The following is a 27825-nucleotide window of genomic DNA, read 5'->3' on the forward strand; positions in this document are numbered from 1 at the left end:
ACTTTTTTTTTTCTAAAAAGTACTTCTTCAAAATTGACTTTATAACAGATTAATGAAGGCTCAACCTAGAATAGCACAGAGTCCCATGCTTAATTTTACCTTACCCATTCCTTAAACTGGACTTCTAACTTCTCTTTGAATTATGTGAAGAAATGGTTTTCTATTTCCTTTCCTGAGATCATCCTAAATGAATGGCAAAGGATGCCAATAGTGTCGATTTACCAGATATCTAGTCTGAAAAACAGGAGAACCGACTTTGCCATCTGATTTTCACATTAAATCAGAACTCTCCTAGGGCCTAAATTGCTGTAAATAAGATACATTAATAAGTTCAAGTAAGTACTGGAGGCAGCATAATGTCCTGCAAGGATTGTGAGACCGGGCCTGAGTGGTTTCTCACCCTCTCCCACATTCTTTTCAGTTACATAACCTTATCTGGTTATTAACTGCTCTGAACCCCAATTTCCCTATTAAGAGGAGATGGTGCCCATAGCTCCCTCTGGCAGCCTTGTCCCAGGAACTAAGTGGATATGATGAAATTTAACTGCCCAGCATCCAGTTGGCATTTGACAGGTACCTCTGGGTCCTTTCTGCTTCCCCCCAACACTATGAGGAAAGCGGTGTGCTTAAAAATTAGCAGTGAGCCTAGATAGAATCAACAGACCTATGCAGCCAATGACTGTCCTGTTATTTTTTGAGAGAATCTTGGGTATGTTTAAATGTGAGATCAAAAAGTGGTTGTATTTTCTGTCTCATTAGCTAATGTAAATTCAATCATTCACACAGTCTTCAAACACAGACCATGGCAATTCCTGAGTGGGGCATGGGGTAGCCATGACCTGACACTCCCACCGCCAGGGAGGACAGAAATGGCCAGCCACAGAGCCTGTCAGGCCCGGACTTGTAGCTGCTGGCTGAGCCTCCCACAGAATAGAGAGAAGAAAAGGAGGGCAGGAGAGCTGGTTTTGGGAAGCCCAGATCCAGTTACAGCATTGTCACAGTTAATCCTTGATTCAAAGAGAAAAGACTGCATTTAAAAGAAGCATATTTTAAAGGAGGGGGGAACATGAGGGACTACAAATAACAAACCCTTGATTGACTAATTAGCCCAAACGCCCTCCTTTTCATCAGAATGCGCTGCTTTGATGGCGTGGAGGTGCAATAAGGCCAGCTCTTCAAGTGAGGCGCCGTTTATCTAAACAAAACTCAGCAACAGAATCTGAGACTCTTGTCTTACAGACAAGGAAGCCTGTTTGCACAGTACATGTGATTTCATCTTTGCCTTTGATAGAGTTGTGATTCTGGGAAGATCTTTACATGGTAAAAAAAAAAAAGTCTCAAAATAAACACCAAGTGTTTCAACATAAGCTTAGACAGAAAGTCCAAGCCACAGTAAAACTTAAATCTCTGCTTAGAGGATGAGGACATCCATTTACTTGTTCATTCAGTCACCGAACACTTCTTTTTAAAACATTTTTCTTTACATCCTGTGGATTAGACTGTGGGCATTAGTGTATGGTCATTTATCTCTTTGAAAGTTTCCATTTAGCTGTGTTGAAAAAAGAATGCTCTAAACTAGATGCAGCTAAAGCAGCCTTGGCCATGAAATTCCCACCCTTCTACCCCCTCCAATAAAAAATAAATACATTCACCATTACTGTTTTGTTTTGCAAGAAGGGAATACTTTGGACCTTCACTAATCCTGCTTATGTCTCTGGACCAGCCAGCACTGATGGGCTTGACTAATTAGATGTTGGCTAAGGGTGTGGAAAGAACATTGAACTTGGAGTCTGATGACCTGAGTTGGATCTCAGCCTAGCCACCTAGTAGATATGTGATCTTGGACAAGTCACTGACCTCTATGTTTCTTTACATATGATGGGGGAGGATAGAACTGACAGAAGCTCAGTTCTTATAAGCTCTCTCCTCTTGAGAAGACCAAGGTGTAAAAAGAACCCTTGGTGCCTAACAAGTAAGTGCTGGAGATATAGTTGTGGTGAGTGAATGAACAAATGATGATGACAGAACTTATAGAAGATCCAAACGTGTCTTTATCCCCTCATTTTATCCAGAAAAGAAAATAAATATCAAAAGAATTAGCAAGTCTTAGTATTCTTTACCAGCCATAACCAAAATTTGTTAATTCTGACACATGGAAAATCTTCCTCCCTTTTTCTCAACTTGAGAACATGTGTCACTCATTGCCTACTCAACCTGATTCAAAATGCAAACTAGGAGTAGAAACACATGAAGTATAGTAACAAGGAAATGTATTGGAAGGGGGGAAAGCTGATTCGTTTTAACACGAGAAGACAGTGGAAAGGAGAGAAAGGGCCCCAACCCAACAAGAAATATCTGATTTTATAAGAAGTTCACAGCCGCTGGAGTCAGACCCTGCTAAAAAGCCTTGCTCTATCACACACTAGCTTTGTGACTTTGGCCAAAGTTAGTTAATCTCTTTGAAGCTCAGTTTTCTTACCTGTATAATGTGAATAGTATCTATCTCATAGGCTTATTATGAAATTTACACAAGACGCCATCATCTGGCACCTAATAAACTCTCACTAATCTGCTGAGCATACAACACATTTCATGGGCGACTGGGTATCTGTCAGTGTTTGTGGAGACTTACGCTATCCCAGCAGAGTCAGTGCTGCTAACCTGCGTTATTTTCACTCCTCCCTTCTTTCAGAGGCTCTGCCCCTTCTGGAAAACCTAACAATTTCCGACATTAATCCCTACGGGTTCACAGTGTCCTGGATGGCATCGGAGAATGCCTTTGACAGCTTCCTAGTCACGGTGGTGGATTCAGGGAGGCTGCTGGATCCCCAGGAATTCACACTTTCAGGAACCCAGAGGAAGCTGGAGCTCAGAGGCCTCATAACCGGCATTGGCTATGAGGTTATGGTCTCTGGCTCTACGCAAGGGCACCAAATGAAGCCCTTGAGGGCTGAGATTGTTACAGGTATTTTGGTTCAAGTGAGCCATTTTCTTCTCTTCCTGGTTTCCTACCATGTAATCCATTGACCATATCACCATGGTTTTAACATCTTTGTCCGTGTTCCCTACTTAATCTGTAGATGTGACCTGTTCTTTTATGCTCCTCCCACCATGTCTTCCCTTGTCTTGTGTCTCTAATGAGCAGTCCCCTTCTCCCACGCCAGAAACAAGGTCACAATGTTGCCACTTGGTGTTCCAAATCCATCACACCACGTCTTATCTGTAGCCCTTGTGTGTTTACTCCACATCACCTTCCCCTGCGTTCATCCTGGCTGGTCCCCAGCTACATTTCAGCCTTCTTAGAAGAAATATACCAATGAGTATGTTTCAAAAGCTTACAATGTTTCAACTGTAATCTTGACAAACTTACCAGGTGGGCTCATCATTGCAAAACCAATTATCAACTTACTGTATCACTAACATCATGGATATTCTTCAACAGAGACTAAATCCATAATTTTCTCAAGACTAGTAATTCCTAGAGAAATAGAGCATTAACAACATGAAAATTCAAAAACTCTGTGTTTCCCAAAGTCTTTCTGGAGACTGTTATTTCTGTGGAATATTCAAAGGTCCTATGTGGTGAAGAAGTACCATGTTCAAATAAGTTTCAGAAACACTGACTTAAACATAGTTTTAAAGGATCCTTGACCACAGGACAGGACTTTAAAGAACACCCTAATATGCATGTGTCTCTCCAAAATGGACTTATCCAGGCAGTATTTCCCAAATTTACTGGACAGTGGATACCTTTTAAAGAAGAAGATTAAACAGGAATAGTTTGCTGTGAGAACACTTTGGGAAACACAGCTATAAATTTACGGTGACATTGAGTTTTGTCTAGTTCAGGCAATCAAAGATAATACCTTGAGTCCAAAGTATTTAGCACAAGAGGTTCCAGGCATCAGTTCTACCATCTTAACACTTATCTAATGGTTAAAAAAAAAAAAGCAAGCAAGTCGAGAGTAGGAGCCTTCTTTAGTAAAACAGCTCCAAGAAAAAAGCAAGAAGATCATAACATTTATATCATTTTAAAAGCCATTTTGCTCATGATCAAGGGAAATATAATCAGCAGTATCATCATGGGCAGCTCTACAGATCGTTAATGCTGGTTTATTTGTTTTTTCAAAAAGAAAAGAGAAAGATCTCGCAGCGAATGGGCACTCAGCCACTGGAAGACAGAGAGCAAATGTAAACAAGTTACTGGCTTTGAACTTGTTTAATAATGCAAGGGAGGGCCAATGTTGAGTCCAGATGTGGATTTATAGAATTGCTTTTAGATAAAACTCACATATGCACTCGGTTTGTATTAAATGTGTCAACATCATCTTTCCCTTCTCCTAGGCCTGCTAGACTTTTTCACATTGAATAAATTTACTTTTGGTATCTCAGGATAAGGCCATCACTGCATATTAATATTCCATTGGAGAGAAGCTTGCACATGCTGATAATTGATGTTGTCTTTCCTCCTTCCACTCTTTTCTCCCCTTCTAGAAGCCGAGCCAGAGGTTGACAACCTTCTGGTTTCAGATGCCACCCCAGACGGTTTCCGTCTGTCCTGGACCGCTGATGAAGGGGTCTTCGACAGTTTTGTTCTCAAAATCAGAGATACCAAAAAGCAGTCTGAGCCACTGGAAATAACCCTCCTTGCCCCCGAACGTACCAGGGACATAACAGGTCTCAGAGAGGCCACCGAATACGAAATTGAACTCTATGGAATAAGCAGTGGAAGGCGCTCCCACCCAGTCAGTGCTCTAGCAACAACAGGTACCGTACAAAAACAGGAGAGAACGAAGAAAAGTCACTACTCAGGGGTCTTCTTCTCACAGGGCTAGGAACTCACAGGAGCTTTGGGTGCAGACTTCGGATCCTGGCTCTTTCTATTATAGACAGGGAGACTGGACAACTTGGCTGAGCCTCTGCAAAAAAAGTAATATGTCATTTATTTAGCAGCATTGTGAGGATTAAATGAGATAATTCATGGAAAGCCTAGAGCATGACTGGCATATACTGAAGGCTCAGCAAATGAGATATATATATATGTATTCATCATTGTCACTAATATAGCTCCATCATTACAATTATTGCATTTTTTCATTCTAAAGATTTTTTCTTTCTACCCATTATCTCATCATTGTTTATCCAGAGATACACTTCCTTGTTCTTTGGTCAAACTTTAAATTATACTATGCAGGGGTAATGGAGAAGTAGTACCTCCACATGCAAAAATTAATATTTATAAACTGCTATGTGTGAAAAATGAGTACCATGATCAGAAAGGAAAAAGAGGAATCCAGCATGGTTAAGGCCTGCTCCTCCTGACACTCACTAAGTTTATTCAGTACTTACAGTGACTCTAAAGGGCACTAGAAGAAGTGAAAACTTCATCCCATATGAGTTCTTTAGAGGAGAATAAAGGAAGATTGTTAACAACATAGCTAATAATAATACGAAAACTAAGATGACTCTTTAAAAGGAAAAGGAAAGACCTACAACAGGTGGGGTGAATTTCTTCACAAAACTGAGAAAAATACACAAACATAGCCTTAGCTGGAGACGGCTGCTTCAAAGAGGAGCCAGAGGAGAGAATCATCAAATCACAGGGAGAGGTAAAGGGACTAGAGAAATGAGGCAGCACAGCCTCTTCTGTTTGTGCATAAAGAAGCTGAGGCCCAGAAAAGGTCAAGTGATTTTGCCAAAGGTCACACAGCCAGATTTGGGGTAGAACCCAAACACCAGCTTATTTTAATACTATTAAATATAAGCATGTTGGAGGACAGGTAAGCAATGACTATACCGGGGGAGAGGGGCAAAGGTAGGTTCACAGTTACAAGTACATGAAACACAGTTATTCTTGTATTATTATTATTTATTTATTATGGTATTATTTGCTGTAAAAACAACTGTAAATGCACTTTTGCCCACCCTTGTACATACTTTCCATCTGTGGCAAGTATAGAACATAGCAGTAGCCAAAGCTTCTTTGTCCAGGGGTGGGTATTTTATTATGTCCAGGTTCAGGACCTAACAAGCTCCAAAAAGCCACCTGTAGAAATCATAACCAATATCTGTAGATGTGGAGGGAATGCTGAGAGCCAGGCAGTGATTCAGGGAGGGGAACAACCCTGTTCCTCATTAACAGGGACACCCTCTCCCGGGCGGCAGCTCCTTGCCGCCTCCCCCTGTGGCTACCCATAAAACCACTGCAGATCACAGACAGAGCCTGATTTTTGACCTTGGTTTATAAACACTGGTTTTCAAAGTTTACTTCCAATTACTGATTTTGTTTGGTTGGACTTTTTTTCTAGAGACTCGGCAGTTCCAAAGCCAAGAGGAGAATGAATAATCATGTTGTTGGGTTTTTTTTTAAAATTTTTTAAGAACGAAAGAAGAAAAAAGATAGACCTTGCTTTTTTAGAAGGTCCTCTCTCTGATTTCTGTCTCTGGGGCCTTGTAGTTCACACAGAGGTTGTGTATGTGTTGTGTGTCTGCCTGCCTGTGCTCTGGTACTTAGAGGCAACAGGAGAGGTAACTCTGCCGTCAACGTTATAAAGTTGCCCTCTTTGTTTTTTCATCCATTCCCCACCCTCTCTTCCCTTGCACCATTGTAAACCTTCTCTGTGATGCTCCGTGTTTCTTTTTCCTTATGAAGCTGCTGCATGTCTTCCTCTTACTCCCTGCGTGCCAGTTGCCAGCCCCAAGGGCCCTGGTGGCAGAGGGGGTGGTTAGAAGCAGTGTACCTAGTGGTTAGCCTGCAGTCTCTGGGTGGATTCCTTGGACTCTGATCTGGGCTGTATGTCTTACCGGCTGAGTGACTTTGGGCCAGTCTCCTTTTCTCCCTGAGCCTCAGTCCCCTCACTTGACAGATAGAATTTACCTCAAAGATCAGCCATTGGGTTTACATATGATCATGAATGCAGAGTATTTAGCAGAGTTCCCTTGCCATTGTAACAAAATTAGCTATTAATAATTTTATCGTTTAATAAAATATGACACAGCCTAATGTAACAACATGGTATTGGGTAATTTAGGATAAATTTTATTTTTAATGGTCCACTTGGTTCAAAATTCAAAAATTACAAAAGGGTTAGAGTGAAGTTTCTATTCTACGTCCCTTCCCCCCAGTTGCTCTATCTAGAGGAAGCCAATGTTACTTACCACTTCCTTCTGTATTATTCCAGAAATATGCTATACAAACAGACAAAATTAGTCATAACTCTACATTCTCTTCTGCCCTTTTTTGGCACAGTGGTTAACATACCCTCTATTGTATACACTGTTGTGTGTGTGTGTGTGTGTGTGTGTGTGTGTGTTCCTTACTTATTCATAGATCTCAGAGATAATTGCATACACATTAATTTGACCATTTCCCTACTGATGGACACTTAGTTTGTGACTTTTTTCCTCCTCCTATCCATCATTCCCTGCATTTCCAATGGCATCTCTTCCCTTCTATAGTCTAAGCCACTTCTTCATAATAGCCTTGGCCCCCTGTGGGACGTCTGGAGTTGCCAGGAGCTTCCTTTGCCTCTGGGGAGTTCAGTGACGACATGTCTCTGAGGACCCCCTGGAGGGGCCCCAGAGTAGACAGAAAATAGTTCAAAATCTAGCAACAGAGTAAAATGATTTTGTCATTCTCTTCTGGAGGTTCCCTAACCTGTCCCCACTGGGAGTCCAGTCACGCACCACTGAGGCCAGCGGGGGTAATCAGTGCCCCTTTCCCCGACTCCCAGAACATGTGCCCTCCCACCCCATCTGCCTTTCCAGCCAAACAGCCTTTTAACCCCTCTGTTCAGTCCCAGTTCAGATGCGTTTGAAACGGCACACCACCGTGTCACAGTGTCATTGTGTCTGGCGGCCTAGGTCAATGAGCCTGCAGAGACGCTTGGCTGTTCTCCTTTCCATGTGAAGCAGGTTCTTCATGCCACAGGAGGCATGCTAACATGACCAGTAGCCTTCCACACCTAGCTAGGTCTGCAGTCCAAAACTATCATGCACACGGACCCTGAAATTCCACTGCTCCTGTAAACTCAGGAGTGCATGATGGATGAGGCTACTGATTCCTATGGTTGCTAAGATAGCCCTGATAATACTGCCATTTTTCAGATGAAAAAACTGGGGTTCAGAGAATTCAACCGTGGCCTCAAGGTATACCTTCTAAAATGGACCAGGACCTGCATCAATGAAGTTTGCAGGAGAGCCTGAGTTTACCTACCTCGCTGGGTTTTTTTCCTCTGCTGGCCTCATCTAGACCTTTCCTGGGGGCTACTTCAAAATCCAAGGTGGCGCATGGCAGAAAGAGTCACATGGGAAATAAAAGAAAGAGAGGGCGAATCATGTTCACTGAATTCTACTGCACGCCAGAGTCTGCAGTGGGGCTTCATACCCATTATCTCTGATAATCCTCAGAACATTCCTTCCTGAAAGGGGGCACCATTTATGACTGGACAGCTGGAGCAACTGAGGCTCACAGCAGTGAAGGGACCTGCCCCACGTTGCCCAGGCTCTCTGCGGCATTTGGACTCTCAAGCTCTTGCAGGCCCCAGAGCCCTTGTGGTTTCCAAAGCTCTCCCAGCAGAATGCAAAACCCCAAGCAGCCACAGAGTCTGGGGGTGGCTACCAGGTTGCAAGAGAAAGCTGTAGGAGGAGAGAAAAAGATAGAAAGGAAGAGGAAAAAAAACACCCTCTACAGAGTGGTCTGTGGGTTTCAGAACTTAATGATCCACGTGGGTTGGAGCAGGCAAAGATGAAGTGAGGTCCCTGGAGACCTGAAAATTGTTTCCTGAATTCTCTGGTTAAGCATGGTCAGCTAAGGAGGGCAGAAAGCTACGCCAAAACATACAGAGAGAAAGCCAAAGGACACTGGGTTTGCAGGGGGAGATGTTTATGTAGCAGGAGCGGACCCCTGGGCGTGGCTTTCTCCACAGGTAGAACCCATGTCCTTTCTGGGTTTGCTTTGGCAATGGGCCCAAGGTTACTCCCCTGGCTCTGGACCACCATCCAGTTCTGGGAATGGGTTTGCCGAGGTCAGTTTCCATGCGAACATTATTTTCAGGATCCTGGAGTTGTCCTCAGTTCTAGTGCCCAGTCCTGGGACCCAGAAAGGTCACACCACAAGAATGCTCATTGGAAAACCAACCAAGCCTCAGTTTACTCCTCCATCAAACAGCTAATCATACCTTCTTCTCAGCGTTTTCTAAATCAGAGTTAATCCTTATAAATTGCTAAAAACGATGCCATTATCATGTCTTGGTATCATTTAATAAAAGGAACTAGAAAGCCAAGATTTCGGAAAACAAATGCTAAAAATCCTGAGTCAAAGGAAGGTGTATTTCAAGCTGGGAATCCACTTACTCACACTTCCTTCAATATCAGCAGAGTTGCTAACATTCTTCTTGAATAAAACCAAACTGCAGCTCCACAGCCCAGGGCCCTGAACCTGAATGAAAGTCTGGCGGTTTCCGTCAAGGCAGTAACTTGACCACAGATTGCCACATTCTCCATCCCAAAGGTTTGGCCCAGAGACACACTAGGGACTGAATGTGCCTGGATAAAGAATCCAAGAAGGATCTTTGATGAGCAACATAGTTACCTAACTATTTCTGGGTTTCTTCTGTGTTTTCTCCTCCACAGCCATGGGCTCCCCAAAGGAAATCATCTTCTCAGACATCACTGAAAACTCAGCTACTGTCAGCTGGATGGCACCCACTGCCCAAGTGGAGAGCTTCCGGGTCACCTACGTGCCCATCACTGGAGGTAGGGGGCTCGGCGAGGCCACAGGGAGGAAAGGAAGGGTCTGGGGGTCTGGGTAGAATAGTGAAGAGACCCTGATCATTCCTGTCCTCCCAACCATCTTCATGTTGGAGACCTTCTGGATAGACTTCATTGTGAAGTGCTAGGACGTCCTAGGAAGAAACTACCATGGGAAGGTCATTGTATGAAGATCCTTTCCAGCCCTGAAATTTTAAACATCTGTGAGAAGGAGATCCCTGACATTGTGTTCGAACAATGACAGAAGAGACGGAATACACTGGCCTTTCTCTTTGAGCATGCTCATCTGAAAAGCTGGTCTTGACCTGGATAGATGTGAGGCTTTTGCCCTTGGTGCCAAAATTCTGTCTGTCTCAGTAAAGGATGGGAAGTTGTGACTTAGTAGAATTGGGAGTTCTAGTTCAGAGCACATGGGCTGTAATAAAAATGACCAGGGAGGAAGCACAGTCAAATCTGTCTAAAAACATTCTGGCAGAGAGTGAGCTCCCTGTTAGGGGAAGTGTGTACAGAGAGAAGGCTTGATAACCTCTTCAGAGGAATACTGTAGCATCTCTGTGAGGAGTTTGACCAGCTGATGTCCAAGCTCCTCGCCAGTCCCCAAATTCTCAGAAATATAAAATTTTGGACTTTTTAATAACTGTCAGAGTACAGACTTGATTATGATCATCTTCTCTTCTTAAGAAGTAGAATCCCTGCTGATAAGGGAGCCTATATATGCCTAACCTAAAACAACAGGTTAAATATGTTACATGTGCATCATATGGTGAGCTTCCCATTTTCTTTGTGAGAAAAATAAATAAAATTTGCACATGACAGCTCTCTACTGAATGGAAATTTGCCATTTTTAACACATTGTGACTTCATGTTTTTTCCTCTCCTGGCTTGGATTTTGGCACCTGCCTGGGTGGAAAATTACATTATACAAAAAGTAACACCTCTTCTCTTATGCCAGAGGGCAGGAGCAAATGCAAAGTCAAGAAAATGGCACTGGGTGCGGTGTCATCTCCAAATCGGATACACCCATGCTTGGGGCAATGGTGAGTACGTTTGGGTGAGGCTCCCCTGCCCCAACGTGGCTTCACTGTGTTCCAGGTACACCTCAAGTGGTCACTGTGGATGGAACCAGGAATCAGGCCAGGCTGGTGAAACTCTTACCTGGATCCGAGTACCTTGTCAGCATCATCGCCGCAAAGGGCTTCGAGGAAAGCGAACCCGTCTCTGGAACCTTCACCACAGGTGGTGTTGTTGCCTCAGTATTGTCACTCGTGACTCAGCAGCTGGGAAAATGTTTCCATTTAGAAAATCTTAGTGGGAAGTGGACTGGATTTGAAGCATCACATGCCTCATTTCAAACCCATCCCCTTCCTCGTATGGGCTGGGGAACCTTAATTTTAGCCTTAAACACCCTGGACCTGTTTCCTGGGGCCACATGGAAGAAAAAGGCCAAGCTGGGGAGTCACACTGAGCTGGGTTGAATTGATCATTTCTAGATACATGAGCAGTCAATTCATGTCTTTAGGCTCTAGCTTCCTTCTCTGTGAAATGGGTACAATTCTGCTTCCTCTGCTGCAAGAATCACATGAAACAATATAGGTAAAGCATCTATCTGTATATCAGATGACTGTACAATCAGCCTCCACTCACTTCCCCACCTGATTTGCTGGGTGCCAGCAAATCACGAGGGTCCTTTCAAGCAGGTGCTTCACACAGACGTGGTACAGCAGCAGCTACAAAGTTACTGCTCTCAACTGAGCAGCCACCGTATTCCCGGCTCTGTCACTAATCCCTTCACATTTAAACCATTAAAATGACTATTGTCACTCCCATTTTACAGAGGAAACAATGATACCCAGAGCCCTATAACTAGTAAATGCTGGAAACAAATTTCAGCTGAGGTCAGTCTAACTCTGTGTTCTTCTCAAATAATGGATTGTTTTCCTGTTATAACCTGATTTGGACAGCACCCAGTGAGGAAGGGAAAATAATGAATTGCACTGAAGAAGAATGAATTGGGAAATTTCTCTTCAGGCAGCCATGTCTCTAAACAATTTATCCTTTGATATATGAGCAATTATCTAGTATAATCCATTCAAGGATGCAAAGAATGGGCCTTGCAGAAATTTTAAAAATATCCTAATAGCCTCAAAGAGTTTATAACATGCAATTAAAACATCCTATCTGAACCCAGAGTCCTGTCCTCCCTGCCACACAAGCCCTTATTGCCCCATAGAAATTTTTCATTCATGGATTCTCCATGGTAGCAGACAGCAAAAGCTGGATGTCTTTCTTCCCAAGGCACCAGTGTCCTCACCAGTTAAAGGAGGTTCTGTGCAGGCACGAGGAAGCAGGAAGAAACTTGGAGTGGATGATGTGGGCCCCCCAAATCACTCAGCCACTCCTGACTGTCAGGCCCGTCATTGCCTCTCTTGGGACTCAGGCATGTCATCTGCAAAATGAGCTCACGACAGCTGCCCTCCACCCTCCTGGGGCTATTGTCCTGAAATAATTAAGTGGTAAATGGGGATGCAAGGGGAAAATAGCCGTAAGTAGCTTGGTTTCTAAAAAAGCAGTGTTGGGCAGCAGCAGTGGTCAGTCAAACAGGCCAGGGCCCTGTGAATATCCATCCTATCCCATTGGGAAATCATATCAGTGACTTCGAGCAACCTGAATGGTGTATTAATAACACCGCCATTATTGAGCACCGTCCCCAGCACTCATCACATACAACAACAGGTTCATCCTTACAACAGCCCCCCTTTGACAGATGAAGGAAGTGAGGTTTGCAGAGGGAAATGACACAGGCCACACAGACCCCAGGCAGAGAAGCCAAGGCGGAGCCCGGCCCCCAGCCCCCAGAGCCTGGGGCCATGTCCTCTACAAACCACCTAACCAGAGCTCTCACTCAAACCCCCGAAAAGCCTCAGACAGCCTTCACTCCATAAGTTTCCTGTGTTTTTTTAAAGTTCTCTCCCTTGGGAAAGTGATAGGAGCTATAATGATAACCCTTGTCACGTGCTAGCCCTTTCCATTTTATACAGCATCTTTCCACCTATGATATCATGTGACAATCAGAACAACACTGGGGATTCCACCAGGCAGAACGAGTATCCCCATTTTACAGATGGGGAAATAGAGACCCAAAGTAACCCGGCCAACCAGGGAAGAAGTCCTGACTCAAACCCTGCTCATCCTGGCTCCCAGGTCAGGACTCTGAACCTTCCATGCAGCTGACACTGTGTCCCCATCCAGGAGTCCGGGAGCAGGGTGGACAGCTGTGGTCTGAGGTCCTACCCCACAATTACCTATCTCTCTGACACATCACCATCTTTCTTTGCAGCTCTGGACAGCCCCTCTGGCCTGGTGGCAGCTAACATCACCGACTCAGAAGCCCTGGCCATGTGGCAGCCGGCCATCGCCCCCGTGGACAGTTACGTCATCTCCTACACAGGGGAGAAAGGTGAGGCTGCATCTAAGACCCTCCCCACCATGAGGAATGTCTGTCTTGCTGAAGCTCTCCTCGTTCTCCCATCTCTGGCCACCGTTGGTAAAGGATGACAGAAATGTGTGGGGAGGCTGGAAGGCCAGCAGCATCCCTGTGGTTCTCCATTTCCACCTCGGAATGAGGGCTGGTGTGGCGGGGCCTGGGCAGGAGTGGCAAGGAGGCCCTGCCTGTTTGCTTCTGCCTGTTGTCAAAGAGCTTCCACATTGTGGTTTTGTCGAGGAAGTCCAATCGTCCATTTAAAGAAAAACTAAAGGGAAGATCTGTAGCCTGTTCCTCCTCTCCTGCGAGGGTCTCCACCTTCCGGCATGAGCCACCTTCTCTTCCTCTCAAGGAAGCAGCTCTCACCTCTGAGAAAGAAGGGGTTCAGGAGCTTAATCTTAAATGGGCTACTTCAGGTGATGCTGGGAACCTAGGCTTCTCAGGGTCCACAGAGGGGCCAGCAGTAGCAAGTCTGAGAAATCAGAAGGTATTGTTCCTTGTCTTTGCAGGCATCTTTGCTAAGATGCTCAGTTGGCAAATTAAACACCTGTTCTATTAAACTCAAATGCAAATAAGAGAGAGGAGAGAGATTCCTTTCCAATGAATGAGCCATACGTTTGTAATGAGCTCCTCTAGAAAAAATGTTACTATATTAATCTCAAAGCATATGCAGGTTTTATATTTGATGGTTCAGTAGGGTTTTCCTTTCAGCGACTGGAGGACAAGGCGCTCTGATCTCTGTCTGGGGCCTCTGAACATCTGAACTCAGGCCCGGCACCCACCTGAGAGAGTTATTTGTGAGGACAGAGCTGGGGAGAGAGTGGGGAGGAGGAGAGGTGTATGCATTTATTCTTTTTATTCTTCAATTTGTCAATATTCTCTATGTACAAACTCTTCTGAATCTGAGAACATGGTATTGTCTCACCTAAAATATATCAGCATATAGCTCACAGGAATCATGGAAATTTTGGGTGCCTAGGAAAGGGCCTGGTCTGGAGGTGGGGAGGGGGCTCATAGATGATGTGGTAAGGTGGCCAACTCGTTCCAATTCACCCAGGACGTTCCCTGTTTTAGCACTAAAAGTGCCACACCCTGAGAAACTCCTCAGTCCCTGGCAAGCCAGGATGGCTGGTCACCAGCGATTAGGGAGTGAACACTTACACTTGGGCACTGGTATTTGGTTTCCACCTTGGACCTGGCCCAGTGTGTCTCAAAGGCAGAACCAGGCTCCAGTGCGTCTGTCACCCAGTTGTTGGTGGTCCTCCAGCCTAATGACTTGACAGCATTTGTCAAAGTATAAAAGGATGAGTAAGTGAAAAGGAGATGGACTACAAGCCCTGAGACAGATTAGGTGTGGGCAGTATTTAAAGATGTTACAGCACCCCTCCTCCAGCTGTGTCTGCACCATCTGGAAAATTCTCCTGACCCCCAGTTCCCCTTTCTTCTGATTTGGTGCCTGGAAAAATTCAGTCTCCATATGATGAATCCTTTGTACATGAGGTGAGTGCTCAAAAGAGAGAATGGGGCGTGAGTCACTTCAGGAAATGAAACGTGCTTTTCTGCAGGGCCAGTGAAAGTGTCTCTGTGAGAAGGAGGTCTGTGTGCTGCTGGCCGAGTCTGCTGGTGGCTCAGACTAGCAGAGGTAACTGCCTCTGTATTTCATGTGCAGTGCCAGAAATTACAAGAACAGTGTCCGGGAACACGGTGGAGTACATGCTGACCAACCTCGAGCCGGCCACGGAGTACACGCTGAGGATCTTTGCAGAAAAAGGGCCCCAGAAAAGCTCAACCATCAATACCAAGTTCACGACAGGTACAAAGACACCAGGAGCCCCTATCTTAAACCGTCCCCTCTCCAGCTTCCTTATTCATCAGATCCATGCAGCGTGATGGCGTCCAGCATCAGCTAAATTCCCCAGTGCCCACTCAATCTGGACCTGAAGAAGCACACAGTTTCCTTTTGAACTAAGATGACCTGTTCTCCTGGTGGACTAGAAAACAATTTTAAAAAAAGAACTTTTAAGTAGAAACCCAGCCCCCACTGGCCCTCAATCCAGTATTTAGCGATCCATGTTCTAGGCAGGGAAATATTGTAAGAGAAAGGTTGTTCGGGCAAGTTTGTCTAAATGTCTGTTGGGTTTTTATACATTGAGAGCCTTTCACAAACTGTAGCAAGCAGGGAAATGGAGGAAGTGCCCTCTCAGTAGGGGTGAGCATCACTATCGTATCCATCTGTCCTCTTGTTTAGGAACAGGGGACATCAGTGATACGTTCACAGCTGTGTCTTTCTCTCCCAGTCCAAGTCCCATCAAGGCTGTGTTGGGCTCTGGAAAACCTGGTCCCTAGGGTGAGATGGAGCCCAGAGGACATATGTTTTTGGAGATTACATGGCTCAACCTCCTCATTTACAGATGGGGAAGGCTCCATCCAAGGTTGTATAGGGCGATGGTTAGAAAAGGACTTAGACCCAGGCCTCCGGATACCCAGCCAGGGATTTTTGTCTTACGTGTGCTGACTTATCTGCTGTTGAATGTCTTATCTTCTCCAGACCTCGATGCTCCTAGAGACTTGACTGCTACTGAGGTTCAGTCGGAAACTGCTGCCCTCACCTGGCAACCCCCCCGCGCATCTGTCACTGGTTACCTATTGGTGTATGAATCCGTGGATGGTACAGTAAAGGTATCGTGAAGTATATAAACAAGTCTCCACTGCTAATTGAAACCTTTCTGTTACCCTCAAAGTTGGGAAGAATTATCTGGGTGTGTTTCTCTATCCTAGTGCAACTGAGAAACTGGAAAAAAATTAATAGGGACTGAATGCCATGCCTTCTGAATCATATGCTCCAGCACCTCTCATTTCCATCAGACTCCAGTTTGGGTAGCCAGCCTAGGTCAAGAACCACTGCTCATAAGACTTGAGAACAGTTTGGGAGCTGGATTCTTGGTCTGTTAACACTTTGTTGAACAAAGTCCAAAGGCTTCTTCTGCATTTTTGCTACATATTCGTATATTACCTCCCAGAGGGCATCTCTCCGTCGTATGTTTGAAATATGTATCACCGTGGTCTTACGACATGAACAGTGAGCATTGCTGACAGAAGTTGCTCATACTATTTATTTCTCTACTCAGGAACTTTTTTACTTCACTTTTTAATTTGAAGTAACCTTAGACCTTCACACAAGTGAGATTTTCCCAACTTAACCTTCTGAAACTTGTTACTGAATTTTTAATTCCAGTCATCGTACTTTATATTTCCGGGATCTCTTACTTATTCTCTGCACATTCATCTGTTCCTAGCATATTGTTCGCATTTTGTGCATCGTCTTCTCTTTATCTCTGAGAATGTATGTTATTGTTTTTTTTATTCTACGACCTGCATAGTGTTTCTTCCAAGTTCTTTTCTGTTTCACTGCTGTTGGTTTGGTTTAGCTCTCCATCTTTGACACTGGAGACTCCCACCCAATGTCTGTTGGTCCTTTTGCCCTGGAGCCAAGAATTAAACAGCTGATTGGGAATTCCAGTCACACAGACAGGGCTTGTCAACTATGGGGCAAGTACCCAGCAATTTTGGGGGGGACTCCCAAGTATCAGTACTGTAAGCCCTTTCTCTTGAGCAACTCAGTGTCCCTGGAGGACCCTTCAACTCCTGCAAACTAGGCTGCCAGGAGCCCAGCTGGAGGAAGAGTGTGGGCCCCACTGTGCACAAACTTTCTGTTTTCAGTGAGATGCCTCAGCTTCCCCTGCAGCTAACCCTGCTGGGTTTGGACCCAGAGCCCCTTCCCTGGCTCGGCCTTTCCAGAGGCTGGACTCAGCCTTCCCTCTGGGCTGGGAAGGACCATCATGCAGACTGTTAGAGCTGGGGGTTCCTTCTCTCACCTAAAGCTTTTAAACAAACTTTTGTTTCACCATGCCCCACACTGACCTCCAAAGGCATCTTTGCCCCTGCCTGCATTCCATTCCTGAACTCCCTGGGCTCTGGGGCATTCGTCATCAAGCTTCTGATGGCTCTGCCAACTCAGCCCCCCGCATTCTCCATTCTGTGCCTCAGTTGTCACTCCCCTGCACACTTTCCATCTACCAGGATTCCATTGGCACCACCTGCCTGGGGCCGTCTCCTCTGCCATGTCCCTCGCTTTGTGGGTTTACACTCTATGTCCCCTCACGCTCATTTTAGTGGGCATCAGAGGCCAGTAGAGATAAACTGCGTGTCTGATCTGCCGTGCTTAGCCAGAAGTGGACACACATTTCTAGTTACCATCATGGCCCTGCTTGGGGTTGGTATAACAACAAACTAACTCCCTGTGTGAACAGAGGCAAGTCCCTTACATTCTCTGGGTGGCAGTGCTCACATCTATAAAATGAGTGCACTGGACCCACAAATTTCTAAGGTCCTTCCTGGCCAGGCAGTCAAGGATTTGGTGTTCCCCTAAAGTCATCAGTCTCATTTCAATCTATCCTAGTTGCCTAGAAAATGACTTTGCACAGCAGCCTAAGGAGCTCGTAGGTAATTGTATCCCCAGGTAACTCAATGAACCCAGCTCTGTACCTGATCCTTCCCCAAGGGCCAGACCTGGGGACCATGCAAAGGTCACTGGGTCACTGACATCAAATGGGCACTCACCCTGGTTTACTTTCCTACATGTCCAGTTCCGAGCTTTATGTGAGTCACCAGAAAATCAGATCGGTGTAGGACAGAAGAGTCCGGGACAGGACATTGGAGGACCATTCTCTGCCACCAATAAATTATAAAGTGAGAGCAAGTCTCTCAGCTTCTCTGAAACCCCACCCCCATTGGAAGAATCAGGATAACTTCACCTACTGAGTCATGAGGATGCAGAGAAGCCTCCAGGGGCCTCCATACTAAGCTATCACAGCCTAACCCCAGTCGGCCGTGTCTGCAGATTGTACAGGGCACTAGTGTGTTTGGTTAGCTAGGAGTGCAGGTTGAATTCCAATCCCACACACCAAGGTTGTTTGCTAAAAGGTGACTTCACAGGCATGGGAAGCTAGAAAGAAGACTTGAAAAGAAAGAGAATTTCCTGCAAACTGAAACTGATCACCTCTGGACAGCAGCACAGTGACCAATCACAGACTGCAAGGGTAGTTAGCTGCACACATCTGCCTCTCCTGGATGCCTTTGTTCTAGAAGAGAGACGTGCTGGGTCAGCTCAAGTCTTCACATGCCCTGCCTACTGAGCACTGTAATCACCTCCTGACTGAAGGGAGCCCCAAACTGACTGGGCTTCAGGGTCATCTGGGGAGTTTCTTAAACAGGCACCTGGTCAGGCCCCACTTCCAGCCCTTATGATCCAGTCTGGGATGGAGCCCAGGCGTTGCATTATTTTAAAGCTTTCCAGAGGGCTGTGAGAAAGAGCCGTATTTAGGGACCACTGATATAACTGTCTCAAAGTCTAAACCTTTTGTCCTTTGTGTAATTCACCTTGCTACCAGATTAAATTGGGCTCATGTCATAAACCTTTTAGGAATCTCCATTTCTTATAATGACAAACTTTAAATTCCATAGCATGGCATTTAAGTCCCCTGGTCATCTGGTCTTATCCTACCTCTTCTGTCACTACCCCCCCCAAAAACCAAGGATGACCGAGGCAGGTTGTTGCCTTTTCACGTTATTTTAATTAGCTCTGCCTCTTCGGGGCCCAAGACCTTAGCTGGTGCTGCATTCCCCCATCTCTGACATCTGAAGAGTGAGCATGAAACCTGGCACAGATTGGGACCAGTGGATTCCTGTTGAATAAAGAAATACATGGGGGTACAAGGGAAGAAAAATAAATAAATGGATGGTTGAATGAATGAATGCACCATCTGTACCCAAGGATTTATGTGGCCAAAAGTTATTATATTCTTTCTTCTGCCCTTAGGAAGTCATTTTGGGGCCAGACACCACCTCCTACAGCCTAGCAGAGCTGAGCCCGTCCACTCACTACACAGCAAAGATCCAGGCACTGCAGGGGCCCCTGAGGAGCAAGCTGGTCCAGACCATCTTCACCACAAGTAAGCAGCCCCAGGACCACACTTTGTGAGCTGAACCAACCCTCCTCTCCTTCTCTGCTACATTAAACCTTTCTACCAACCTCTAAAAAGGATTCATTCCCTGCCACTACCTGAAAGCCCAAGGAATGTGGGTGCAAAGGATAATGGGGCTCATGGTAAAAGGGAAGGGAGGGTCAGTAGTGAGAGCATCTGGACTCAATCTCCACCATTTGCTCTGCATGGCTCAGGAAAATCGCTGCCATTCTACAAGCCTCAGTTATTCCATCTATAAAATGGGGTTAATAACCATCCCTTCTTCACAAGACCTTTGTGAGGGTCCTTGCATTGTATTTGACATCCTTTCTCATTGTGTGGTCCATTCTCAGGGCTCATTGTAAGCTGAGGGTCCCTCTCTTTTTTCTTAGGATGTCTGCATTTACAAAGCCTGTCCAGATTCAAAATCATACACCTGTCTTCCCACCAAGCTGGTGTGGTGAGCCAGGAATACCATACCCAGTTTTTGGTGGGGAAACAGAGGTTCCCAGACACTCAGTGACCTGCTCAAGGCTCCACCATGAGTTAGAATCATATTTGGGCTCAGGTGTTCCAGGACCAGGGCCCCATCTCTGCACCCTGCCACTGGGGGTCTTCTGAAGATGGCAGACATGCAAGGCGTTCCACTGGTGAATAAGAGGAAGCAGCCATTCCAGGGAAGGGAGGCGTTGGTCTTTGGAGAGCCTTGAACCTGCCCTTCACACTTCACTCTGGTCACTGTGCATACACCTGCTGAGGGAAGGGCACGGACAAATGTACCTCTGACAGAACTTACGCCAGGTGGTGAGAACACAACAGTATGAGTGTACCCTAAAGATACTCTCAGACTAGGGCTATGAAAGAGACAATAGCTAATGCTGCAACTGCAGGTGAAGGTAAAGTACAGTGGTCCAGTAAGGAGTCAGATCAGAAAAAGGAACTCCTCTGGCCACCAATTCTCTGTGTCACCTGCTAAGCACAGACCCAAGATGGTCTGTATCCATCATGTTTTTAATGTTTTGCATCACATTATTGCACTTGGAGACTCCCCAGGAATTCTTGTGTTCCCCCATCTAAGATTCCCAAGCTCAGGATAGTTAAATGCCTTCTCTGGCACCCCAAGGCAAGGAAGGGGCAAGTTGAGGACTGGAACCCTTGACTTTGTTTTCCGAGGTGTCTGGTGGCACTGGGATGCATCCAGCCTCACGGAGTGCCCTGATCCACAGTGGGCCACCCGCAGGGTGCTAGGAATCCAGCCATCCTGGCCAGTACCTGTGTGCTCATCTGGTGCTGCCTGGTTGCTCCAGGCAGATCAAGGCCGACCTCCTACATGCCCATCCCAGTGGCTTAGCCTTCCTCCCACTGCCATCACTGATGGCTTCCATCCACCTGAGGGACTGAGATGGATGTGTCCCTTACATCCATAACCTCTATGCCTCATTGCACCCTTGCAAAATAGATTCTGTCCCCATCTTGCATGTAAGGGAAAAACGTCTCAGAGAGGGTAAGTCATCCAGCCAACAAATAGCCGCGCCACCCCAGGCCTCCCACTCTGACAGCCACCTTTCCTCTCCGCCTGCAGTTGGACTCCTGTACCCGTTCCCCAGGGACTGCTCCCAAGCAATGCTGAATGGAGACACGACCTCTGGCCTCTACACCATTTATCTGAACAGTGATAAGACCCAGCCCCTGGAGGTCTTCTGTGACATGACCTCTGATGGGGGTGGATGGATCGTGAGTATCACTGAAACCTCAGTCAAGGGGCCTGGGGGCAGAGGGCACGTGGGCTGGGAGGGGCAGAGGTCCTCTCCCTGCACTCTGACCCCCAGGTGCATGAGGCTTTGTCAGATAGTGCCTGTCACACAGAGACATTCAGGGGTTAGCTCTCACACCAAAGACTGGGAAAGAAGCTACGGGTTAAAAAACAGACGAAAATCATTTTCTTGTGATTTACTACTTCCTCTGACCCTCAGCTCTGTGATGCATAAATACGACAGTGGTCACAAACCCACTCTGTGTATTAATTAGTACCTGCTCTCTACCAGGCAGTGTGCCAAGAGCTTTATGTGAATTATTTCAGTCTCTACCATGTGATCTGGGTAGTATTTTGCAATTGGTAAGCTTTATTTTTTATAATTGTTGTTCAATTACAGCCCCAATTTTTTCCTTGTTGCTCTCCCCTGTCCTGCCCATCCCTCCCCCCCCACTCCCTCTGCCAGTCCCCACCCTATTGTCCAAAGACTTAAATAAACTCTATTTTTTAGAGCAGTTTAGGTTTGCAACAGAATTGAGCACACGGTACAGTGAGTGCCCATATACCCACATGCGGTGCCCACGTGCAGTCTCTCCCACTATCATCCTGCCCCAGGACGATGCATTTGTGCCGCCGCATTGACACATCATCACCACTCAGAGCTGGGTGGTGTTTTCAGTGCCTGTTCTTTAAGTGAGGACACCAAGGCTCAGAGAGGGGAGGTGACCTGCCCAGAGTTACCTGGCACACTAGTGACAGACAGGGCTGAGGACTGGTGCTTTTCCTGCAGTCCAGTGCTCCTCCTCTCAGAAAGATGCCTTCTCCCTCCTTCAGTCGCTCGCATGCACCCAGCTTCACTGGTTGTGTTCACAGGTATTCCTGAGACGCAAAAACGGGCGTGAGGATTTCTACCGAAACTGGAAGGCCTATGCTGCTGGCTTTGGGGACCGCAGAGAAGAATTCTGGCTTGGTAACGCAGCCCTGCATGTCTGTGACCCGAACGTCCATGTCTCCCCTCCTTGTCACTATCTCAGCCCACAGCAACCTATAGGAGAGAAATGGATGAGTAGGAGACAGCTCTGGTAGTAGACTCAGAATTCCAGCTCCTCAGTGGAAAATACTTTAAATGCTCTGGATCATTAAAAATAAAAATCTGGCCAAGGGAGAGCCAACAGCCAGGCCTTAAGAATAAGTTTAGCCTTAAGTCATTCACTGAACCATTTATAGACTCATCCTTACCAATACCATTAACTGCTTCTGTTCTGGTCTCCCAGGGCTGAGATGGGCTGTTTATAACCATCACCTCTAAGCACCCCTCAAGGTACAAAATCCCCATCTTACCCATGAATCTAAGCCAACACTGTAAGCATTTGAGCTGCAACTTGAAATCTCCCAAGCCAACATTACATCCATGCTCCCTCACAGCTGACACTTTCCTACAACCTGCCTGCAGAGGGCACTGTCCTGTGCACCTGCGCCTAGGCAGGGAAGGTGGATCCTGCTGCCATCCATTGTCCTTCACTTGTAAGGAGCTTTAGAGTTTACAAGGAGTTTTTTCCACCTTACCTCCTTTGATTTTCACAATACCCTAGGTGGTTGGCAGGGCAAAGCTTGTCACCCCGATTTTACCTGAGGCTCAGAAACATCATCTGTTTCACCTGATGTTACACCGGCAAGGAGCCAGCCTGGGTCTGTGTGTGACACAAGTCTCTTTAGTGCACACAGCCACCGCTCTGACACAGTGGAGCAGAAGTAGCGGCCTCAGTCCTTGTGCTTCTGCATCAACCCCTGCCTGTCATCCACAGGGCTGGACAACCTGAACAAAATAACGTCCCAGGGGCAGTACGAGCTCCGCGTGGACCTGCAGGACCAGGGGAAGACAGCCTATGCCGTCTACGACAGGTTCAGCGTGGGAGATGCCAAGACTCGCTACAAGCTGAAGGTGGAGGGATACAGCGGCACAGCAGGTAGGAACCACAGGACCGGCTCGTGTTTCCAGCCGATTCCTCCATTCATCATCCCATCCTTCATGAATCCATCCATAGATTGCATCAACAAATAGGTGAATCCCTACTGGGTGCTAATGTGGAAGAACTGCTGTTGAACACAGTTGGGGAGATAGATATTTTGGTCACTGAAACAGAGGAGGTTGGGACACAGGATACCCAGGACTGATCTGTAGCTGCTACCACTTAAAAATATGTCTTCCTATCCTCTTTTAGATAGAAGTTTTAGACTGATAGAAAAAACAGTCTCTCGGGCCTTAATACTCACGTGAGCCAGTGCTTCTCAGTTTACTGTGACACATGACCCCCCAGGGCATCCTGGGAATGTGCCGTGCTGACACACCGAGAGTTGGCATTTCTTCCAGGTTCCCTGGTGATGCCGCCCACTGTGGGTGGTGTTGCTGGTCTGTGCCAACAATCCACTCCATCACCCAACTGCTTGAATCTTTTCTAAGACATCCCTGTCACGTGGTCATCCAGACTCAGCCTGACCACTAGCTCTCCAGCAGCCTTTTTGCTCCTTGTCTCATCCATACCTAGTTCAGGTCTCAAACATTTCTTTCACTTGAAATGACCTTTGCATGGTTTTCTGGCTCCACTTTAGAGGAGAAATAAGTAGGGAAACAACATGCATTTAGGCCTAGTAGGTAATACCCTCTTTCACAGATATTCCCCATGTATTACCCCCCATTTACCTCTCACAAAAACCCTGCTGGGAAGACACAGGGGAGAAAACCAAGACTCAGAAAAGCTCGGCAATTTGTCCAAGGTGAAACAGCTCATAGCAGGTGGGCCCAGGGCACCAGCCTGGCTGCAGAAGCTGTTCCCAGTATCAAGGCAGGTCAGGTCTGAGAGTGTGCCCACCCCATGCCCCCCAGGCCCACTTTGGGCAGCTCTCAGTCCTGTGCATGAAAACAGAAGAGAGAGATGCTGCGGGACATAGCCAACCTCTCTAGGCCCTCCAAGGAAACATCCATAATGGGGAAAAACATCTCCTGATAAGGGTTTACCAAAAGCCAGGCTCAGTCAAAGAAGAGAGGGAGCTCTTAGAGAAGAGGAAGACCTGGGGGCAAAAACTGTTTTTGTTCTTTGAGGAATCCCTCAAAGAATTCTGATGGTTTACTACCTGGCAATAAATACCTCTTTGCTGGAGACAGCTTCAGGCAAAAAGGGTCTAGTTACAAGGCAGACAAAGACACTGGCAGAGCTGCAGGAATGAGCAAGCCTCTGCTCACCAGTCTCTCGGTCCCACCTCAGATGAGCCGTGATGTGCCCCTGCACAAAGGCAGCCCTTACAGGGAGCATCTCATCAGCTCCTGCCTGCCCTGTTCATGCTCTTGGCAGCTTAAAAGGGCATCTGAGCCCCTGGACAACTTGCTCCGAAATATCAGGCTTGTGAGCCGTGGCATTTCATATTTTGATGCACCGGGTGGGGAGTGAGGTACACAGAAAGAAAGGGCACATAAATGTTCCTAAAATTCGGTATGTTAAATTACAAAGTAGAGTCCCAGAAAGCACTATCTATAAATGGACTTTTTGTCTAAGAATCAGGGAATGCCAGTCCCACAAACACTGTGAAAAATATGTAATACACAGGCCATTTGGTGACATTTAATAACTGAAGGGTTTTCGTTCTAAGTGTGGCTCTAAATATTTGTATTTGGGGAAAGCATTCTTAAAAGCAGATTTCTTACATCGCTCAGTGAGCTCCTTTATGGAAAAATCCAAAAAAATCACAAAAATAACAACAATCCTAACTAATTTGCTGCATCCACCTTCACATATGGTCCCAACAGAACCCTGAGGTGGATAGAAGCAATATGCAGGTTCCATTTTTTAGATGAGAAAACTGAGGTTCAGCAAGAGGCTTGACTTGTGCAAGGTCACAGCTAGGGCACAGAAGACATGGGACTTGAAGCTGGACCCTCCAAAGCCACCCACAGCCCTCTTTCTACCAGATTATCGGGAATTCAATCAGATTCCTGATCGGGAATCTGATCAGATGCTGCTTCCATCAGAAACGCATCTGCGGGTGACACTCATAACCCATCCAGTCCCATATGTGATCCTGCATCCGGGTCCTTATTCAAGGCCGGCCCACCCCAGGACCTTTCGTTGCCACCCCGGTTTTGCCCCTCACAGCCCACAGGAAACGCCAGCTGGGATCTCTCAGGTGCATGCTTTCTCTCTCCCAGGTGACTCGATGGCCTACCACAACGGCAGGTCCTTCTCCACCTTCGACAAGGACACAGACTCAGCCATCACCAACTGTGCTCTGTCCTACAAGGGGGCCTTCTGGTATAAGAACTGTCACCGTGTCAACCTAATGGGCAGATACGGAGACGACAACCACAGTCAGGTGAGTAGATTGTGAGGCCGAGGGCCAGGCTTGGGAAGCTGGTTGGGGGTGAGACTGGGAGGCAGGAGCCTCCGGTGGATGCTGTGTTTTTCCCAGCACCTCGAGGAGGAACCTCAGTGACACTGCAGGTCGGGTGAAGTCATAGAAAGAGCAGGAGTCAACTCGCACAGTTCCGGAGGGGAACCACGGGTCAAGTGGATTTCAGAATAGAAAGCTTTTCCCAGGCAAAATCTTTGAGTGCCAGAGGAGAGCAGATTCGGGGGAGGCCGTCCAGGTGAAGCCGGCAAGGCAGAGGTGTTTCCTCTGTCTCCTTACGTTGCTGGCCTCACTTCCACTCTGTGCATTATCCCATCGCCTTCCCTGCCTTTCCCCCAACATCAGGGTAATACAGTCTCCCTGAAAAATAAAATAGCTACATGCCAAAAGGAAGCCGCTTGTTCCACCCTCCCAACCGATTTTGGCAGAAGAAGGAGATCGTGCGAAAGGCCACCAAAGAGGCCCGGGAGCCCGTCCTCACTCTGACTCTGCTCCAGCCACTGTGACAGATCCTTCACAAATTCGTTTCATCTTCATAGCACCCTTTCAAGGTTGTTAGACCTTTAAAAAAAATAGTGAAACTGAGGCCCAGAAATGTTTGATCACTTGTTCAAGACTGCTTATCTCTCGAGCAAGAACACTAAGATTTAACACTATGTGCCAGGGTTCAAAATGTGTTACATCTGTGATCTTTCTGCCATTCCACACCAACCCCTGTTAAAGTACTTTGTAGGAATCTTGTGAATTATAAACTCCCCTGGATGTAGCTACTCAGTTCTTTAAGGTCCAATCGGGATCTGAATTCCGTTAGCACCTTTCCTAACGATGGCACGTTTCATCAGCCGCCACTTGGTTTACAGATGGCAGACCACACCTCAGTGACTTTTGACTAAAGCAAAATAACTGAGTCAGATCCTGCCAGCCCCTCTGAAAGTTTTCACTGCACAGATTGATAGACACAGAGGCAGGAGACAGCTGTGAACTACCCAATAGACATGTTGGAACAGAACTCATTCTGTCAACTAAGTAGCAATGGTCCATGAACACCTTGCCTAACGGAAATCAATCTGGAGGTCTTCTCTTTTTTTGCAGGGTGTTAACTGGTTCCACTGGAAGGGCCATGAACATTCAATCCAGTTTGCCGAGATGAAGGTGAGACCCAGCAACTTCCGAAATCTCGAAGGCAGGCGCAAACGGGCGTAAAATTCAGGGACAACTGGGAGAGAGGTGTAGGGCCCAGAGGAAGACAAGAATTCTACCAAAGTATCAGTACAACCCATCTAACCGTCAAGCCACACCTGGGCACTTGGCAGGAGTTAACATTGAATATGGAGCATCGGCGCCCCTGGTGGGAGCGCTGGCCTCCACACTCCGCGATTCCTTCCTTCGCACCAAAGACAACAGGCTCCAGCAGGTTTCTGTTTTGTTGTTCGAATCAGCAAATCAGTCCCAAGGACAGCAGCACAAGAGTTTCCGGTTTCCCTTCTCGCGGGCGGCTCTGGGAATGGGAGAGGGGTGGGCTGTGCAGTGGTAGTCTGTTTTAGAACCAGCTGTATTTTACACAGAGCTGTGTAATTAATTATCACTATTTTTGTTAGCAACAATTCGATGTGTGTCATTGGGAGCCATGCCTGTTTTCTACATTTCGTACTGCAGAACCCAGAAAAGCAATGCCGTTTTCATTTTAAGGATGTAATTAATGTTATTAATATAATAATGATGATGAAAGCAAGGACTTTTAAAGACATCTCCCTTTCCAAAACACAAGTGGACAGTACCTGATTGTATTTTTTTTAATAAAAGCACAAGTACTTTTAAACAAAGCTGTCGTTTTGCCTTTTGTTGCTGAGCCTGAAACCCACCAACGCCAGCGCGCTTGAACACAGGGCGTGCTGGAACGTGAAGGTGAGGAGGGGCGTGGTCACAGGGGAGAGGATGGGCTGGAAGGGAGGGGAACACATTTTTGGGCAAAGTTGAACAACTTTGGAAAAAGCTTACAACTTCGGATTCGGCTTCTTGCTCACTATTTCCAAGACTAATCATTTATGGCTTAAAAGATGTTTTTACACCCATTTTCTAAAGTAATCTCCTAACAAGTTTATGACATAGACCAGGTAAGGATTGTTATCATACAAGAGTTAAAATTCCCAGAAGCAGAACTGCCTGAGTTCAAATCCTGGCTCCACCATCCCCTCATTCCCTAACCTCCCTGTACCTCAGTTTCCTCATCAGTAAAGTGGGGATGCTCGCACTTCTTAATTTCAAAGTATTTCTGTGAAAAATAAATTATATTATCCATAGAAAGCCCTTAGCATAGTGCCTGGCATATATTAAGTGCTAATAAGCATTCATTATCATACTATTCCTCTTTAAATTTTATTTGTTGATTTTAGAAA

At 46.3% G+C, this 27825-nt stretch overlaps 1 protein-coding gene across 8 annotated transcripts in view; it reads left to right on the forward strand.

Moving 5' to 3' along the window:
• The window catches only part of TNC (tenascin C), a 95510-nt gene extending 68264 nt beyond the window's left edge, over window positions 1-27246 (forward strand). For 3 of the 8 annotated variants that reach the window (XM_053656478.1, XM_053656480.1, XM_053656479.1), the window contains 13 exons: window positions 2693-2965; window positions 4495-4767; window positions 9634-9756; window positions 10864-11007; window positions 13109-13228; window positions 14922-15065; window positions 15801-15931; window positions 19131-19263; window positions 20858-21009; window positions 21902-21998; window positions 22834-22995; window positions 25230-25393; window positions 26522-27246. In XM_053656478.1, the coding sequence (XP_053512453.1) occupies window positions 2693-2965; window positions 4495-4767; window positions 9634-9756; window positions 10864-11007; window positions 13109-13228; window positions 14922-15065; window positions 15801-15931; window positions 19131-19263; window positions 20858-21009; window positions 21902-21998; window positions 22834-22995; window positions 25230-25393; window positions 26522-26632 (2027 nt within the window). In that variant the 3' untranslated portion in view covers window positions 26633-27246. The remainder of the gene's footprint in view (window positions 1-2692; window positions 2966-4494; window positions 4768-9633; window positions 9757-10863; window positions 11008-13108; window positions 13229-14921; window positions 15066-15800; window positions 15932-19130; window positions 19264-20857; window positions 21010-21901; window positions 21999-22833; window positions 22996-25229; window positions 25394-26521) is intronic. The other 5 variants (XM_037139457.2, XM_053656482.1, XM_053656485.1 and 2 more) reach the window with 2 other exon arrangements.
• Window positions 27247-27825: the final 579 nt, after the last annotated feature.

This window comes from Artibeus jamaicensis, unplaced genomic scaffold (assembly GCF_021234435.1).
Source record: "Artibeus jamaicensis isolate MK-2021 breed Jamaican fruit bat unplaced genomic scaffold, CSHL_Jam_final scaffold_1964, whole genome shotgun sequence".
Taxonomy (NCBI): Eukaryota; Metazoa; Chordata; class Mammalia; order Chiroptera; family Phyllostomidae; genus Artibeus; species Artibeus jamaicensis.